The 17,911-nt window shown below is 47.5% G+C and overlaps 1 protein-coding gene across 5 annotated transcripts in view; it reads right to left on the bottom strand.

The window, feature by feature from the left end:
- Positions 1–624: 624 nt before the first annotated feature.
- Positions 625–17,911, bottom strand: part of CDC42SE2 (CDC42 small effector 2) — a 108,668-nt gene continuing 91,381 nt past the window's right edge. For all 5 annotated transcript variants that reach the window (XM_048931266.1, XM_048931268.1, XM_048931267.1 and 2 more), the window contains 2 exons: positions 2,935–3,052; positions 625–2,524 (listed from right to left, as the gene is read on the bottom strand). In XM_048931266.1, coding sequence (XP_048787223.1) covers positions 2,954–3,052 — 99 coding nt within the window. In that variant the 3' untranslated portion in view covers positions 625–2,524; positions 2,935–2,953. The remainder of the gene's footprint in view (positions 2,525–2,934; positions 3,053–17,911) is intronic.

The raw sequence follows: 17,911 nt of genomic DNA, 5'->3' as shown, positions 1-17,911 counted from the left end.
AGCAGGAACACCTAGATCAGGTCACGCAGAAACACGTCCAGGTGGGTTTTGAATGTCTCCAGAGAAGGAGACCCCACAGCCTTGGTGGGCAACTTGTTCCAGTGTTCTGTCACCCTCACCGTGAAGAAGTTTTTCTCATATTTATGTGGAACTGAGTGTGTTCCAGCTTGCACCTATTGCCCCTTTTCCTATCATTGGATGTCACTGAGAAGAGCTTCCCTCCATCCTCCTGACACTCACCCTTTATCTATTTATAAACATTAATGAGGTCACCTCTCAGTCTCCTCCAAACTACAGATGTCCAACTCCCTCAGCCTGTCCTCATAAGGGAGATGCTCCACTCCCTTAATCAATATCTTACTGTGGAACCTCCTCTCCACAATCCTTGCAAAGTTCTTTGGTATACACACTAAATCACTGAATCAAAAACTACTAATCAAATAATGGATTAATGCACTTGACAACAAAACAGTCAAGAAACATGAACAAAAACACAAACAGCCTTACCAATCACCTATTACCCATATTAAGAAGTTATCCTGAGAATTTTCACCGAATTTGTAATCTGCAGTTGTTTTCTAATGTAAATGTAACTTACAAGAAAGAAAAAGGTAGGCCACCAACTGAAAGAAAACATTTATTGAATCAATGTCAATATTTCCCTCTTAATGTCTACAAGCCAACACTGAACTGACTTTTTTCAAGAATGAATGTCATGTACAAAAAAAAAGTATGTCTGTTATAAAAATATGTCAATTTTTTTTTTTCTGGTGAGCTGAAACATTTTGACAAGTGCAAGATCATTTTGGCAAGCAAATTTAAGCTGCTGTTAACGATGTCAAAGTTCAAATCATTTTCTAATCATTGTGTATTTAAGACTCATTGATTTACGTGGCACTGGAAATGCTGATTCTTAAAAAAAATCGCTTCATTGACATGTGTTTATGTACCCAGAGAACTGAATGTCTTGATCTTCTGTCATCATGAATCAGTACCTTCAACAGTGAAGACTAAAGAGACTAACTGGAGCTATTCAACCAGATAACTGACATCTACCACAGGAATACTACTGAGGGGAAACAAACTACCTCCATCCTGCATTTGGTGTGGTGTGTGTGAACTGAGAGAAGAGTAGGTAGGTTTATATATTTTTGACTCAGTCTAACAGTTGTTGCAATGTGAAATCAGGGAAAGCATGGAAAAAGAGTAAAGAATCACTTATGACAGCAGTCTATATTTATAAGCACGTGTGTGCTTATGTACAAAAATGGAGCTGACTAGGCTCACTTACGCCTTCTTGGAATGATTTTTTTCACATAAAAAAATAACTCAAGCAGTACTAGCATCACTGACTTTTTCCAAACTATAGCAAGAAGAGACCATTTACAGAGATAAGATACAGAAAACAGTGCAATATTAAAATACAAGTTTCACAACGTGTGAAAGAAACATGCTTTGGAACCTGAGCAAAAGGCTTTTTACTGACTTAGTAAAAAGTCACCCTGTATGTTGTTTTCACTGGCATCTGTTCTGCCAGATTAGTATGTTGCTCTTAGCAACTTCCATGGCCCCTAAATATTTAGTACACAGAAACAGCCAACTACTTAGAGAGGTCTACTAAACGTTTCAGCTAATATTGCAGGCAGTCTGACATGCTGCCACTGGAAATGACCACACAGCCTAAAATCAAGAAAAATTGTAAAAAGAAAAAGAAGCAGTCAAACATGATGCTTTCTAAATAGTTTAAAGCGCTTCCACAACACCGAGATACGGTACTACACTGGTTTACCGAACATTTACAACAAATGCCTTATGAATGCAAGCTTTCTCTTTATTATTTCAAGACCCGTTGGATAAAAACTAAAATAAAGACATAACTCTGAAGCAGCTAAGTTACAAGTCCTTTTTCAGAAACAGGCATGACTTGTGTCACAGCGTAATTCTTCACCAGCAACAGTATCATCAGTCTGCAATACACAGTTTTTTTTCTGGCACCAAACAGGCCACCGTACAAAGCAACCTCACAAAGCATGCAGTCATCTACTCTGCTGATTTTGTAACAAATAATCATTTGTGCTTGCAGGTCCCAGACCTTTCAAAAACTGATATGAACAACGAGTGATTAAAAACATTACTGGAAACTCAATCATTTCTAAATTACATGAGTGGAGAAAAAGATTTAAAGAATAAAAAGCAACACAATGCTGTGCATTAGTATTTGTGAGGGGTGAGGGAAGCTAAGGCTGGTGCTTTGATTTGCCTTAAAACAAACAATAACCTAAAAACAACCCTACAAAGCTCCAAGTCCATGGTACTGGTAGAGGCCAATGTGTGCATGCCATTGAAAGGCACAGTTGGACCAATCTGAAAAATGGCATCATCAGAGCAGAGCAGCAACGTTTCACTGGAGTGATCACAAAGGGTGAACAATAAGCCATTACTTCTCTCTTTTCATGAACACAGAAAGCAGTCACCAAGGCAAAAGAGAGGACACAGGAAAGAAGATGTAGAAACTCACATTAACCTGTAACACAGAAAACATGTTAAACTTAAATTTTGAACCTTCTGAGTGACCATTCTACCATAACGTTAGTTTTCAATGATTTAACACCACACATAACATGGTTAATTAAATTAATGAACCATAGATATTGTAAAAATGTTACTGTAATCAAATTCTTCTTTGATGTGTTGCACTAACTTTACTTGCAAAGATCTATAGACATCAGGATGCAGTCGGGACAATCTCTTGTTCATTATATTAAAAAAAGCCAAACACGATCACACAGTACTGCTTTTTAAAAATCAGGAGTGCATTTTAAAGTCATGCATCATAAGGCACATGGCTATTTATAAGGAGATAACTATGGCACGTGGAAGAATGTTCCTCCCTACTAATCTAATAATGCCAAAAAAGTAGAGATCAATACTTACTAGAAAGATATCCCCAAGGTTATCCTGCTTTTGTATCTACAAGTTGCATCTGAACATTTGCAGACAAGCCGCCTCCATAGCCTCCCTTGGATTGCATTTGGTTCTGAATTGAGCTCACCTGGAGGACAAAGGGTAAATGAAGAAAAGAGAACAAGACAGGCAGTTAGAAGTGAACTGTGGTATTTTCCTGCTTCCAGTTTTCTTTTTGGATTGGTTTTCCAGAGCTCTTTTATACCATTAAAGCTACATTACTTTTCCGTGAGGAGGTATGCAGTGCAGGAATTTTTGCAGGAATTTTTGGTGCCGAAGGTAGCTCAGCAGGAGAGATTAAAGAACTGGTTCTGAGTAGAAGTTTTTTTCTCACCCCCAAAGAAAACTTCAGGTTTAACTTCAGGTTAAATTCAGGTTTTCACTGAACCATGTGAGTGCTCAAGAAAATTTACCGAATCTTGTACTGATATCTAACTCCACTCCAGCTGACAAACTGTAATTTAGTTTGTTACATGAGAAACATTATTTGCCAATTGATTTGCCAGTGAAGTCAGCACTATTACATTAAAAAGTAGAATAGACAACTTATAAAACGTTGGGATAACACCTACAGTACATAAGTAACTTCAGATAATAATAAAAAATGCTTTTAAAACCAACCAAGAGCTCGTGGTGTATGGAAAATTTCTTACTTATCCATTTATGCAAAAGCATGTCCCACTTCACTTACTCAGTATTATTCCTGTAACTGGCTAAGTATTTAAATCATACTGAACCTACCAATTAGTCTGGAAACAACTAATTCAAAGGAATGGCTCTCATTACTTTTATCAACATAAGAAAGAGAATCCATAGCTCTTTCCTGCTGTGAAGAAGGCAAATTAATTATCTCTCAACTACAGGAAGACATCTCCAACCTTATTTCTGTCTGCACACCAGAGCATGCGTAACAACTACACAACAAGCACAAAGTAACATGTGCATCTAAGGCTACAGCTTCTGAAAATGAACTTGCATCAGGGAGCCTGCAGGATGCCACTTGCAACTCTTTCATGCACAGCTCCTTCACCAGAGACCTCAGAACAACACCAGAAAGACTTATTTGTCCAGTGTGGCTTTAATACAGCTAAGCAGCATGCATAATATTTTCCCCATCTACAAAAGTATATTCTTTTTCACAGCAAAGCAAAATAAATGTATGCATACAAAATGAATCAGCACAACTTTTTGCTGCGTGCTGTTTCTCAAGTCAGCATGAAAAAAGTGTCTAAAACGGGTCTTTGTCTTCAAAAGTATTATGTATTACAGTGCTGACCAAAAAAAACCTTTTTTTTTTTTTTAATCACTGAAGCAGCACAGTATTTTTTACCTTAGTGCTTTGCTCACAATGGTGAAGAAGCTGCAGCAAAGCAATATTATACTACATTTTTCCTGCAGGGCTACATATTCAGAGTCAATACTCGAGCAGGTCTGACATCACTGACTCAGTGAAAGAGAGTGCTACGATATTCACAGGGTGTTTGAAAATTTTTGCATCTAATCAAGTTGATCATCTTCTTCATCTGGCACATTCTGTTGGTCATTAGAACAAAAGAAATTAGAACGTTATTTTCCCCAGAATATATCTAGTATACATGTCATTGTATGCACATCTTAAGGACTGGATCCATTTAATCTGAATGACCTCCGGCTCTAGAGAAAAAGAGCTGGAAACCATCCCCAGGGCATGTTACTTTCCAGATTGACAACTTATAACCACAGAATCACAGAATCACGAAGGTTGGAAAAAACCTCCAAGATCATCCAGTCCAACCATCCACCTGTCACCACTATCTCCCACTAAACCATGACACTCAGTACAATGCCTAAACGTTTCTTGAACACCTCCAGAGTCAGCGACTCCACCACCTCCTCCAGCAGCCCATTCCAGCGCCTGACCACTCTCAGAAAATTATTTCCTAATGTCAAATCTGAATCTCCCCTGGAGCAACCTGAGGCCATGCCCTCTAGTCCTATCACTAGTTTGATGGGAGAAGAGGATGATCCCCAGCTCACTACAACCTCCCTTCCGATAGTTGTTTAGAGCCCTAATCCTGAGCCTCCTCCTTCCCAGACTGAACATCCCAGCTCCCTCAGATGCTCCTCATAAGGCTTGTGTTCCAGACCCCTTCCAGCTTTGTTGCCCTTCTCTGAACAAACAACTTGCCTACATTCCTTCAAAACTATAGAGGAATCAACACTAACTCCAAGGCGGAAGAGTACATTTTACTCTAACCTTTAGAAGAAGGACTCAGAAATCTCTCTGGTACTTGAATGATACATATAGATATTTTTAGGAGTGCATTAGGAACTATCACTCTAAAATACAGAGGCTGTTGCATATAAAAAGTCTCCAGCAAGTTTAATCTTGATTCAGTGGCTACCTTGTGTGTTAAAACCTATATGCGAGAAATGTAATATTAAAAACTGTCAAAAGAGCCAGGCCTAGTAATCCACCTTACAAGGTAGCACTCCTTCTGAAGCACTTTCCTTTTGAGGCAGCCTGAGCTACAAGAACAAGCTTTTTTTTTCTTTTTCCCCCTAAAAAGATGCCACTTGGATGACATAAAGCAATGTTTTTTTTTTGTTTGTTTGTTTTTTTTTGTTTGTTTTATTTTTTTTGTTTTTTTTTGCCTCTTACATGTAATTAGGTAGGATAAGGATTTAAAGGTTTTGCAAGGAGAAGAGGATCACACCAATTAAATATCATAAAACGTGTTGTGTGCTTTTCTCTCTCATTATATTCTTTCTTTCTTTCTCCATATGCTCACTTTCAGGATCAGGAAATAGCACAGATGGTCCTTGAGAAAAAATGCAAGGAAAATTACAAGAAGGAAGAAATATGCAAAATTAAAGGCTAAACTGAGGAATACAATGACAAAAAATAAAGTAGGAGACTCCATTGTGCAATTTAAGATTAAAAAAAATAGTAGAAGAGTGACAGACATGAGAAAGTAAGAATTCACTACTGTTAATGCTTACATTTCTCCAATGAGCAAGGCTCTTAACACAGAAGGCAAAAAATCTAAGTATTTCAGTAACCAGGATACTACTGCACTCAGAAGTACAAGGGAATGAAGAACAACTCTGACAAAGAAAAGGCACAGATGAGCTACTTATTGAAGAATCAAAGTTATATGGCAAAAAGCTAATAAAACTGAAGGAGGCTCACAAAGGAATGTAATGCCTCTACCATAGAGGATGTCAAATAGTAGAAAAACAAGTGGAAATTCCACCATGACCTTGGGGATAAAACTGTAAAGAATAAGCAAGGAGACGATGCAATTTTACCCCAGTAAATCATCAAAGAAGGGGTAGAAAAAGAGGTGATGTTAGAACTGGAGATTTCTGCTTCTAAAGATCATTTTTTGCATACAGCCTCTTTCTTTTATCAGAAAATATTCCTCTGGCCATTGAAAAAAGTGAAAAAAAAAAATGAAAGATATGCCCAGTTATAATGTTCAAAACGGAAAAGTCTATGTAGCAACAGCAATCATGAAATATTATCTGGAGATGAACTAAGCATACTAGGCAAGGCTGAGGGCACGTGGGAGAAAGGCTGATGTGAAAGAGCAAAGCTTCAGGCAGCAAAGCTCCCAAGAGGTGGTTCAGATGTGAGAATGAAGAAGGTTCTCACACGGGAGAGAGAGAACATTTAACGAGCAAACAGCCATGCTTATAAGAGAAATTTAAGAAAAATGGATCACTGACTTCATTATTTAAAATCACAATGCATTTATTATTTATTGAATAGACCATCAGCTTTAATTGAATTTTATCAAGTTGTAGCTATGTTTGTCCATTTACCTTACTGATGATTTAGTATAAATAATTTCTGCTCCATTATCTAGTTTCAGGGAAAACCTAGCATATTGTTAGTCACGTCAGATATACTAGCTTTGCCTTTCCCTAACAGCTATGAAATTAATTTTTTTTTCTAATGACAGTAAGCTGCAAACTATTGACCTCAGTTTCCTACATTTAAACTGACCTTTTTCATTCAACTCTGCTCTCCACATTAATACCTCTGACAGAAGTCATTCTTCCTCTTTCCTAAAATCCACCATCTCAAAAGAAGTTTTTTCCTTTTAAAATAATTACTTGGGTTGAGAAATATTTTTATTCATCTAAATATCACCCATTTTTGTAATTATTGACCTTAAAAATAGATTGATGTTTCACATAAAATATGGTTTTGAAGACGAGATATATCCTTGTAAGCTCATTTTCATTATCAATCTTAGCCTCTGTTTTTCACTTTCAGGGAGAAAAAATATTTAGTCCTTCAAGAATCTACAGGAAGCCATAAAACTCTGCTTGTGACACAACTGCTTGCTCTGGAAACAATTCACGTTGCAAATAGAGTTACAAAATATAGACAGTCTCATCAAGTACACACAAAAATATTTCTGTGCACCATAAAATATGGTAAACTGGAATTTCATGTAAATTACGTTTAAAATACTTCAAAGCATTTAAGCTAAGAAATCTAACTTCAATTACGAGATGCATTTAGAAGATTTTTTTTCTAAATAACTCCAGTACTTCTCAAAATACTCCTCTATATTACTTTGCACATGCCATCAAAATGAGTTTTTCAGTGGTATTCTACAAACAGCTTGCACAGTATATACAACATCTGCTACACAGAATCACAGAATTGTAGGGGTTGAAAGGGACCTCCAGAGATCATTGAGTCCAACCCCCTGCCAAAGCAGGTTCCCTACACCAGGTCGCACAGGTCGGCATCCAGGCAGGTCTTGAACATCTCCAGAGAAGGAGACTCCACCACCTCCCTGGGCAGCCTGTTCCAGTGCTCCGTCACCTCACTGTAAAGAAGTTCTTGCGCACATTTGTGCGGAACTTCCTATGCTGCAGCTTATGTCCATTTCCCCTTGTCCTGTCTCCATGTACCACTGAAAAGAGACTGGCCTCACCACTATGGCCCCCACACCTCAGATATTTATAGACCTGGATCAGGTCCCCTCTCAGTCGTCTTTTCTCAAGGCTGAACAGACCCAGTTCACTCAGCCTTTCTTCATAGGAGAGATGCTCCAGGCCCTTCACCATCTCTGTGGCCCTCCGCTGGACTCTTTCCAAGAGATCCCTGTCTTTTTTGTACTGGGGAGCCCAGAACTGGACGCAGTACTTCAGATGAGGTCTTACCAGGGCAGAGTAGAGGGGGAGGATCACCTCCCTCGACCTGCTGGCCATGCTCTTTTTAATGCACCCCAGGACGCCATTGGCCTTTTTGGCCACGAGGGCACACTGCTGGCTCATGGCCAACCTGTCATCCACCAGGACACCCAGGTCCATCTCTGCAGAGCTCCTCTCCAGCAGCTCATCCCGCAACCTGTACTGGTGCATGCAATTATTCCTAGCATAGGTGCAAGACTCCACACTTGCTTTTTTTAAACCTCATCCAGTTTCTTACTGCCCAGCTCTCCAGCCTGTCCAGGTCTCGCTGAATGGCAGCACAGCCTTCAGGCGTGTCAGCCAATCCTCCCAACTTCGTATCATCAGCAAACTTGCTGAGGGTGGATATCATTCATGTTCAGCTCCACTTTTCAGTCCTGAGTTCATCTCTATTTTGTATCTCCTCCTAGCCGTTTCACGTGCCCACCAAGTCAAAGATAATTCACCATTATGTTGCCATTCCTGAGAAACTTCAGTCCTAGCAGCCCAATCCAGCTGACAGTTTCTCTTGATTTGATAGGTGTCTCAACCAGTCCTGGAACTGGGGCAAGAGAAGGCTCCAAAAGCACTGGGTACTGGGGCCTATAGGTAAGCACGTGTACAAGTCTAGGGGGGCCCTTTCCCTTCACGCCTGACACCCCACTGGCAGGTCAGACACTGGATCCAGGACTGGCAATCTCTCTCCATTCCTCCCCCTTTCAGTCTTTCCTCCTAAAGTTGCTATGGCAAGATTTCCAAAAGTTAAGCAACTCAAGGCTTGCTTTGATTTCCCATAAAACTGCACAGCTTGGGTAGATGTACAGGTGAGAGGACCAAAGCCTACAGGATAGCTGTTCTATTCAAATTTCCCACTAATGTACATGTTTATGTTTGGACCATGTTGCTCAAAGTGCATGGTAAGTGATCATCAGATGCATCCATCTTACAGCATGATATGGAAGGCTACATATGCATGCACATGTAATTAATGAAGCGAACACCTATCAGTGTATAATCCTTCTGGAACTGACAATTGTTATCTGACGTTGTATTGTGTAAAGCATTTCACCATTGTGCTCCTTGAAAACTTATATTAATATGTATCACCTTCTATGTTTGAGAAACTGTAATGTGCAAGATGTGTAAGACGGTTTGTCTGTGCAGGAATAAAGCTGCTGTGAGACTGGACAGTGGGACTACACTGACATCGAGCTGGCATTACGGAGTAGGAGACCATGCCCTGCAAGTCTGTTTTAAAATGGCATTCTTTATGTCTCCTCTCAGTGCTGGTGACTGCTGTTGGCCAATTAGTGCCTATGACAGTTTGCTTGCCTTTCAGGAGAAGCTATTTTACTATGTCTTTTCTTCCTGGACAGATAAGAAAATGAGTCCCCAGCCTTGAAGGACATGTAGATGTGGTCTTTAGGGACATAGTTTAGTGGTAGATTTGGAAGTGCTAGGTTAAAGTTTGGACTTGATGATCTTGGAGGTCTTTGCCAATCCGGATGAGTCTGTGATGTCACCGAGCAACAGGCTGTGACGTCGCCGGGTGACGGATTGTGACAGCCTTGCCCTCACTGCTCATAGTGGGGTGCCGGCCGCGCCTGGCTCAGTCTGGCTCGTTCCTGGACCGTGCTGAGCAGCTCTGCGAGGCTTGGAGGTCGAGCAAGGTTTTGGCTGTGCTGTGCTGGGTCGTGCCTGGGGCTGCTCGCAGCATCTCAGTGCCTGACCCGCAGCATCGCGTCTGTTTCCCCGGCCCTGCCTCGTGCAGGCAGCCGGGCCCCTACGGAGCGCACCCGCAGCAGCGGAGGTGAGTGGTGCGGGGACACCTGGGTCCCTCAGGGCAGCCGTGGGGAGCCTGGCCCTGTGCCAGCGGGGAGCACGAGAAGGCCCAGTCGTGGCCTTGGGAGGGCTTTGTGCAGAGGACTCGCACACCCTGGCACAGCGAGTGACCGTGACCTTCCTCTTGCAGGGCAGACAGCACCTCTGCGGCTGCGTTGAGGGAGAACAGCTCGTCATCCTCGGTTCTCCCAGCCCCTGCAGCCAGAAGACCATGGCTGCAGAAGAGGCATGGACGTGTCCTGTATGCCGCGACGTGCGGCGGGACACGGCCTGTGTGATTCCATGCAATCACACCTTCTGCCTTGGCTGCATCCAGCGGTGGGCGAGGCTGAGGGACAGCTGCCCGCTCTGCCGCTCGGCCATGCAGACCATCCGGGTCTCTGTGCGGGGAGACAATCAGTTCGTGGACTGCATCGTCTCCCCGCCCGCACTGCCGGTGCCCGCCGGCTTCGGCGCCACCGCTGCCACTGACCCTGACGGCGAGGAGGAACTTCTGCCACCCCTTCCACCGCTGTCCCCGGAGCCCATGGCCGAGGAGCCGGAGCGAGTGGGCGGCCTCCTGCCGGAGCAGTGGGCGGCACTTTTCAGGGTCCATCGAGACATCCTGGACCCGGTGCTGCCCTGGCTGGAGCAAGAATTGCGCCGCAACGGGGAGCTGCGATGGTGGAAGATCAACTGGCTCAAAAGCATGATCCTGGCATTCCTGTGCCAGGTGGGGCCGGACCGGGACGTCCTGGTGGAGTGCACAGAGCACGCCCTGGGACCCAGCTCCGCACCGCTCGTCGACGGCCTCATCACCGCTATCGAGAGCCGGTGCGGCCAGGCGGCCCGCAGGCTGCTGGGCGTCGAAGATCCCAGCGCTGCCCAGGAGCAGCAGGACGGCCCCGCGGCCCCGTCCGGTCCCGCCGCCTCCCCGCAAGACACCGTTGCTCGCAGCGCCGTGCCCTCCGGCAGCTCCGCGGGTCCCGACGCAGAGGAGCTCCCCGGCACGTCCAGCGGGGCCCTGGGCACACGTCCTGGGGAGGAGCCGGGTCCCGAGGAAGCCGGTCCCTCTGGTCAGCGCCACAGCCGCAGCCCCTCCACTCGCGGCCGGGGCAGGAAGCGCCCGGCTGGGGGGGCCCGGCGCCCCACGAAGAGGAGGGCTGGCAGCGCCCAGCGCGCTACCCCCGCCCTGCAAGAGGCGGCGCCCCCGGCGCCTCTAGCAGGGCTTACGTGTTTCCAATAAAAGATTAGAACGCAGAAGCACGCGTTGTTCCCAGGGTCTGTCCTTTCCGAGGTTCATCCTTCACGCACACACCCTACACACACTGTGCCGTACGAGACCCGGTGCTCTCTGCACCCAGTGTGGCTGTGGCACCCATAAACCCTTCTCCTGGGCCTTTTGTGAGAGCTACAAATCACGTAACCATGACCGACGCTCATGGATAGACTGCAATATCACAGAATCACAGAATTGTAGGGGTTGGAAGGGACCTCCAGAGATCATCAAGTCCAACCCCCTGCCAAAGCAGGTTCCCTACACCAGGTCGCACAGGTAGGCGTCCAGGCAACTTGAATATCTCCAGAGAAAGAGACTCCACAACCTCCCTGGGCAGCCTGTTCCAGTGCTCCGTCACCCTCACTGTAAAGAAGTTCTTGCGCACATTTGTGCGGAACTTCCTATGCTGCAGCTTATGTCCATTTCCCCTTGTCCTGTCTCCATGTACCACTGAAAAGAGACTGGCCTCACCACTATGGCCCCCACACCTCAGATATTTATAGACCTGGATCAGGTCCCCTCTCAGTCGTCTTTTCTCAAGGCTGAACAGACCCAGTTCACTCAGCCTTTCTTCATTGGAGAGATGCTCCAGGCCCTTCACCATCTCTGTGTCCCTCCGCTGGACTCTTTCCAAGAGATCCCTCTCTTTTTTGTACTGGGGAGCCCAGAACTGGACGCAGTATTCCAGGTGAGGCCTTACCAGGGCAGAGTAGAGGGGGAGGATCACCTCCCTCGACCTGCTGGCCACGCTCTTTTTAACGCACCCCAGAATGCCATTGGCCTTTTTGGCCACGAGGGCACACTGCTGGCTCATGGCCAACCTGTCATCCACCAGGACACCCAGGTCCCGCTCTGCAGAGCTCCTCTCCAGCAGCTCATCCCCCAACATGTACTGGTGCATGCAATTATTCCTAGCATAGGTGTAAGACTCCACACTTGCTTTTGTTGAACCTTGTGAGAATCCTTCTTTGTTTTTTGGCTCAAAGCTTGCTTCCTGAGGTATTTCTTGTGATAAGACTCTGAGTGATTTGTTGAGGAGGCAACTAATGGGTGCTAACCGTGTGACAATCGATATCACTTTGGGAACATTTGAAAGCCCCTTCCCCCAGAACTGCTTGCTCTGTAGAAGAGCGGATGAGAGTGCTCAGGAGTGTTTACTGGCGGAAGATCCGGCCTGTGACAAAACAGCTTCAGCTAGGTGTGGGAAAATTGGGGAACGATACCATCGTGTTCTGTGAGAAACAGGATGCAGATGGGCATCCCTGCTCCCTCTTATCTGCTGGCAAGGCCCGGAAGATGGGAACAAAGGAGTTTCTGCTGAGATCCCAGAGCCAGAAGCTGCCACTCAAAGGAGAGCTGACTCAACCACTTTGGATTTGAGCTGTCACTCCAAAGACAGCTGACTCAACCGCTCTGAAACTATTGAAAAGGGGCCATCATCACCACGGTTGTGGTCGTCGTCCTTCGTCGTTGTCAACAGAACAACAATGCCTGACGACCCACCACTATTGAGGATCAAAGACGGAACTACAAACCTCGCTGGATCCATGGTGGTGACTATGTCCCTCTTGCTGCCTATAAAGACTCTTTGCCTCTTCTTTCCTATCTTTTCTATCGCCCTCCTTCCCTTCCCCATTACCCTAATTCATAATAGTGTCCGTCCTCTCCTTCCCCATTTCCCCTGATTAAGATTTGTAATAAACTGGTCGGACCAACATTTGAACCGTTGCTTCTTAATCTCACGCCGGGTATATAGATGATAAAAGAACCTCCTCTCCCTCCTAGAAATTGGAGCGAGACAAACCTCATCCAGTTTTTTTCTGCCCAGCTCTCCAGCCTGTCCAGGTCTCGCTGAATGGCAGCACAGCCTTCAGGCATGTCAGCCAATCCTCCCAACTTCGTATCATCAGCAAACTTGCTGAGGGTGGATATCATTCATGTTCAGCTCCACTTTTCAGTCCTGAGTTCATCTCTATTTTGTATCTCCTCCTAGCCGTTTCACGTGCCCACCAAGTCAAAGATAATTCACCATTATGTTGCCATTCCTGAGAAACTTCAGTCCTAGCAGCCCAATCCAGCTGACAGTTTCTCTTGATTTGATAGGTGTCTCAACCAGTCCTGGAACTGGGGCAAGAGAAGGCTCCAAAAGCACTGGGTACTGGGGCCTATAGGTAAGCACGTGTACAAGTCTAGGGGGGCCCTTTCCCTTCACGCCTGACACCCCACTGGCAGGTCAGACACTGGATCCAGGACTGGCAATCTCTCTCCATTCCTCCCCCTTTCAGTCTTTCCTCCTAAAGTTGCTATGGCAAGATTTCCAAAAGTTAAGCAACTCAAGGCTTGCTTTGATTTCCCATAAAACTGCACAGCTTGGGTAGATGTACAGGTGAGAGGACCAAAGCCTACAGGATAGCTGTTCTATTCAAATTTCCCACTAATGTACATGTTTATGTTTGGACCATGTTGCTCAAAGTGCATGGTAAGTGATCATCAGATGCATCCATCTTACAGCATGATATGGAAGGCTACATATGCATGCACATGTAATTAATGAAGCGAACACCTATCAGTGTATAATCCTTCTGGAACTGACAATTGTTATCTGACGTTGTATTGTGTAAAGCATTTCACCATTGTGCTCCTTGAAAACTTATATTAATATGTATCACCTTCTATGTTTGAGAAACTGTAATGTGCAAGATGTGTAAGACGGTTTGTCTGTGCAGGAATAAAGCTGCTGTGAGACTGGACAGTGGGACTACACTGACATCGAGCTGGCATTACGGAGTAGGAGACCATGCCCTGTAAGTCTGTTTTAAAATGGCATTCTTTATGTCTCCTCTCAGTGCTGGTGACTGCTGTTGGCCAATTAGTGCCTATGACAGTTTGCTTGCCTTTCAGGAGAAGCTATTTTACTATGTCTTTTCTTCCTGGACAGATAAGAAAATGAGTCCCCAGCCTTGAAGGACATGTAGATGTGGTCTTTAGGGACATAGTTTAGTGGTAGATTTGGAAGTGCTAGGTTAAAGTTTGGACTTGATGATCTTGGAGGTCTTTGCCAATCCGGATGAGTCTGTGATGTCACCGAGCAACAGGCTGTGACGTCGCCGGGTGACGGATTGTGACAGCCTTGCCCTCACTGCTCATAGTGGGGTGCCGGCCGCGCCTGGCTCAGTCTGGCTCGTTCCTGGACCGTGCTGAGCAGCTCTGCGAGGCTTGGAGGTCGAGCAAGGTTTTGGCTGTGCTGTGCTGGGTCGTGCCTGGGGCTGCTCGCAGCATCTCAGTGCCTGACCCGCAGCATCGCGTCTGTTTCCCCGGCCCTGCCTCGTGCAGGCAGCCGGGCCCCTACGGAGCGCACCTGCAGCAGCGGAGGTGAGTGGTGCGGGGACACCTGGGTCCCTCAGGGCAGCCGTGGGGAGCCTGGCCCTGTGCCAGCGGGGAGCACGAGAAGGCCCAGTCGTGGCCTTGGGAGGGCTTTGTGCAGAGGACTCGCACACCCTGGCACAGCGAGTGACCGTGACCTTCCTCTTGCAGGGCAGACAGCACCTCTGCGGCTGCGTTGAGGGAGAACAGCTCGTCATCCTCGGTTCTCCCAGCCCCTGCAGCCAGAAGACCATGGCTGCAGAAGAGGCATGGACGTGTCCTGTATGCCGCGACGTGCGGCGGGACACGGCCTGTGTGATTCCATGCAATCACACCTTCTGCCTTGGCTGCATCCAGCGGTGGGCGAGGCTGAGGGACAGCTGCCCGCTCTGCCGCTCGGCCATGCAGACCATCCGGGTCTCTGTGCGGGGAGACAATCAGTTCGTGGACTGCATCGTCTCCCCGCCCGCACTGCCGGTGCCCGCCGGCTTCGGCGCCACCGCTGCCACTGACCCTGACGGCGAGGAGGAACTTCTGCCACCCCTTCCACCGCTGTCCCCGGAGCCCATGGCCGAGGAGCCGGAGCGAGTGGGCGGCCTCCTGCCGGAGCAGTGGGCGGCACTTTTCAGGGTCCATCGAGACATCCTGGACCCGGTGCTGCCCTGGCTGGAGCAAGAATTGCGCCGCAACGGGGAGCTGCGATGGTGGAAGATCAACTGGCTCAAAAGCATGATCCTGGCATTCCTGTGCCAGGTGGGGCCGGACCGGGACGTCCTGGTGGAGTGCACAGAGCACGCCCTGGGACCCAGCTCCGCACCGCTCGTCGACGGCCTCATCACCGCTATCGAGAGCCGGTGCGGCCAGGCGGCCCGCAGGCTGCTGGGCGTCGAAGATCCCAGCGCTGCCCAGGAGCAGCAGGACGGCCCCGCGGCCCCGTCCGGTCCCGCCGCCTCCCCGCAAGACACCGTTGCTCGCAGCGCCGTGCCCTCCGGCAGCTCCGCGGGTCCCGACGCAGAGGAGCTCCCCGGCACGTCCAGCGGGGCCCTGGGCACACGTCCTGGGGAGGAGCCGGGTCCCGAGGAAGCCGGTCCCTCTGGTCAGCGCCACAGCCGCAGCCCCTCCACTCGCGGCCGGGGCAGGAAGCGCCCGGCTGGGGGGGCCCGGCGCCCCACGAAGAGGAGGGCTGGCAGCGCCCAGCGCGCTACCCCGCCCTGCAAGAGGCGGCGCCCCCGGCGCCTCTAGCAGGGCTTACATGTTTCCAATAAAAGATTAGAACGCAGAAGCACGCGTTGTTCCCAGGGTCTGTCCTTTCCGAGGTTCATCCTTCACGCACACACCCTACACACACTGTGCCGTACGAGACCCGGTGCTCTCTGCACCCAGTGTGGCTGTGGCACCCATAAACCCTTCTTCTCCTGGGCCTTTTGTGAGAGCTACAAATCACGTAACCATGACCGACGCTCATGGATAGACTGCAATATCACAGAATCACAGAATTGTAGGGGTTGGAAGGGACCTCCAGAGATCATCAAGTCCAACCCCCTGCCAAAGCAGGTTCCCTACACCAGGTCGCACAGGTAGGCGTCCAGGCAACTTGAATATCTCCAGAGAAAGAGACTCCACAACCTCCCTGGGCAGCCTGTTCCAGTGCTCCGTCACCCTCACTGTAAAGAAGTTCTTGCGCACATTTGTGCGGAACTTCCTATGCTGCAGCTTATGTCCATTTCCCCTTGTCCTGTCTCCATGTACCACTGAAAAGAGACTGGCCTCACCACTATGGCCCCCACACCTCAGATATTTATAGACCTGGATCAGGTCCCCTCTCAGTCGTCTTTTCTCAAGGCTGAACAGACCCAGTTCACTCAGCCTTTCTTCATTGGAGAGATGCTCCAGGCCCTTCACCATCTCTGTGTCCCTCCGCTGGACTCTTTCCAAGAGATCCCTCTCTTTTTTGTACTGGGGAGCCCAGAACTGGACGCAGTATTCCAGGTGAGGCCTTACCAGGGCAGAGTAGAGGGGGAGGATCACCTCCCTCGACCTGCTGGCCACGCTCTTTTTAACGCACCCCAGAATGCCATTGGCCTTTTTGGCCACGAGGGCACACTGCTGGCTCATGGCCAACCTGTCATCCACCAGGACACCCAGGTCCCGCTCTGCAGAGCTCCTCTCCAGCAGCTCATCCCCCAACATGTACTGGTGCATGCAATTATTCCTAGCATAGGTGTAAGACTCCACACTTGCTTTTGTTGAACCTTGTGAGAATCCTTCTTTGTTTTTTGGCTCAAAGCTTGCTTCCTGAGGTATTTCTTGTGATAAGACTCTGAGTGATTTGTTGAGGAGGCAACTAATGGGTGCTAACCGTGTGACAATCGATATCACTTTGGGAACATTTGAAAGCCCCTTCCCCCAGAACTGCTTGCTCTGTAGAAGAGCGGATGAGAGTGCTCAGGAGTGTTTACTGGCGGAAGATCCGGCCTGTGACAAAACAGCTTCAGCTAGGTGTGGGAAAATTGGGGAACGATACCATCGTGTTCTGTGAGAAACAGGATGCAGATGGGCATCCCTGCTCCCTCTTATCTGCTGGCAAGGCCCGGAAGATGGGAACAAAGGAGTTTCTGCTGAGATCCCAGAGCCAGAAGCTGCCACTCAAAGGAGAGCTGACTCAACCACTTTGGATTTGAGCTGTCACTCCAAAGACAGCTGACTCAACCGCTCTGAAACTATTGAAAAGGGGCCATCATCACCACGGTTGTGGTCGTCGTCCTTCGTCGTTGTCAACAGAACAACAATGCCTGACGACCCACCACTATTGAGGATCAAAGACGGAACTACAAACCTCGCTGGATCCATGGTGGTGACTATGTCCCTCTTGCTGCCTATAAAGACTCTTTGCCTCTTCTTTCCTATCTTTTCTATCGCCCTCCTTCCCTTCCCCATTACCCTAATTCATAATAGTGTCCGTCCTCTCCTTCCCCATTTCCCCTGATTAAGATTTGTAATAAACTGGTCGGACCAACATTTGAACCGTTGCTTCTTAATCTCACGCCGGGTATATAGATGATAAAAGAACCTCCTCTCCCTCCTAGAAATTGGAGCGAGACAAACCTCATCCAGTTTTTTTCTGCCCAGCTCTCCAGCCTGTCCAGGTCTCGCTGAATGGCAGCACAGCCTTCAGGCATGTCAGCCAATCCTCCCAACTTCGTATCATCAGCAAACTTGCTGAGGGTGGATATCATTCATGTTCAGCTCCACTTTTCAGTCCTGAGTTCATCTCTATTTTGTATCTCCTCCTAGCCGTTTCACGTGCCC

This window comes from Lagopus muta, chromosome Z (genome assembly GCF_023343835.1).
Source record: "Lagopus muta isolate bLagMut1 chromosome Z, bLagMut1 primary, whole genome shotgun sequence".
NCBI lineage: Eukaryota > Metazoa > Chordata > Aves > Galliformes > Phasianidae > Lagopus > Lagopus muta.
This window is presented reverse-complemented; position numbering and strand designations above follow the sequence as displayed.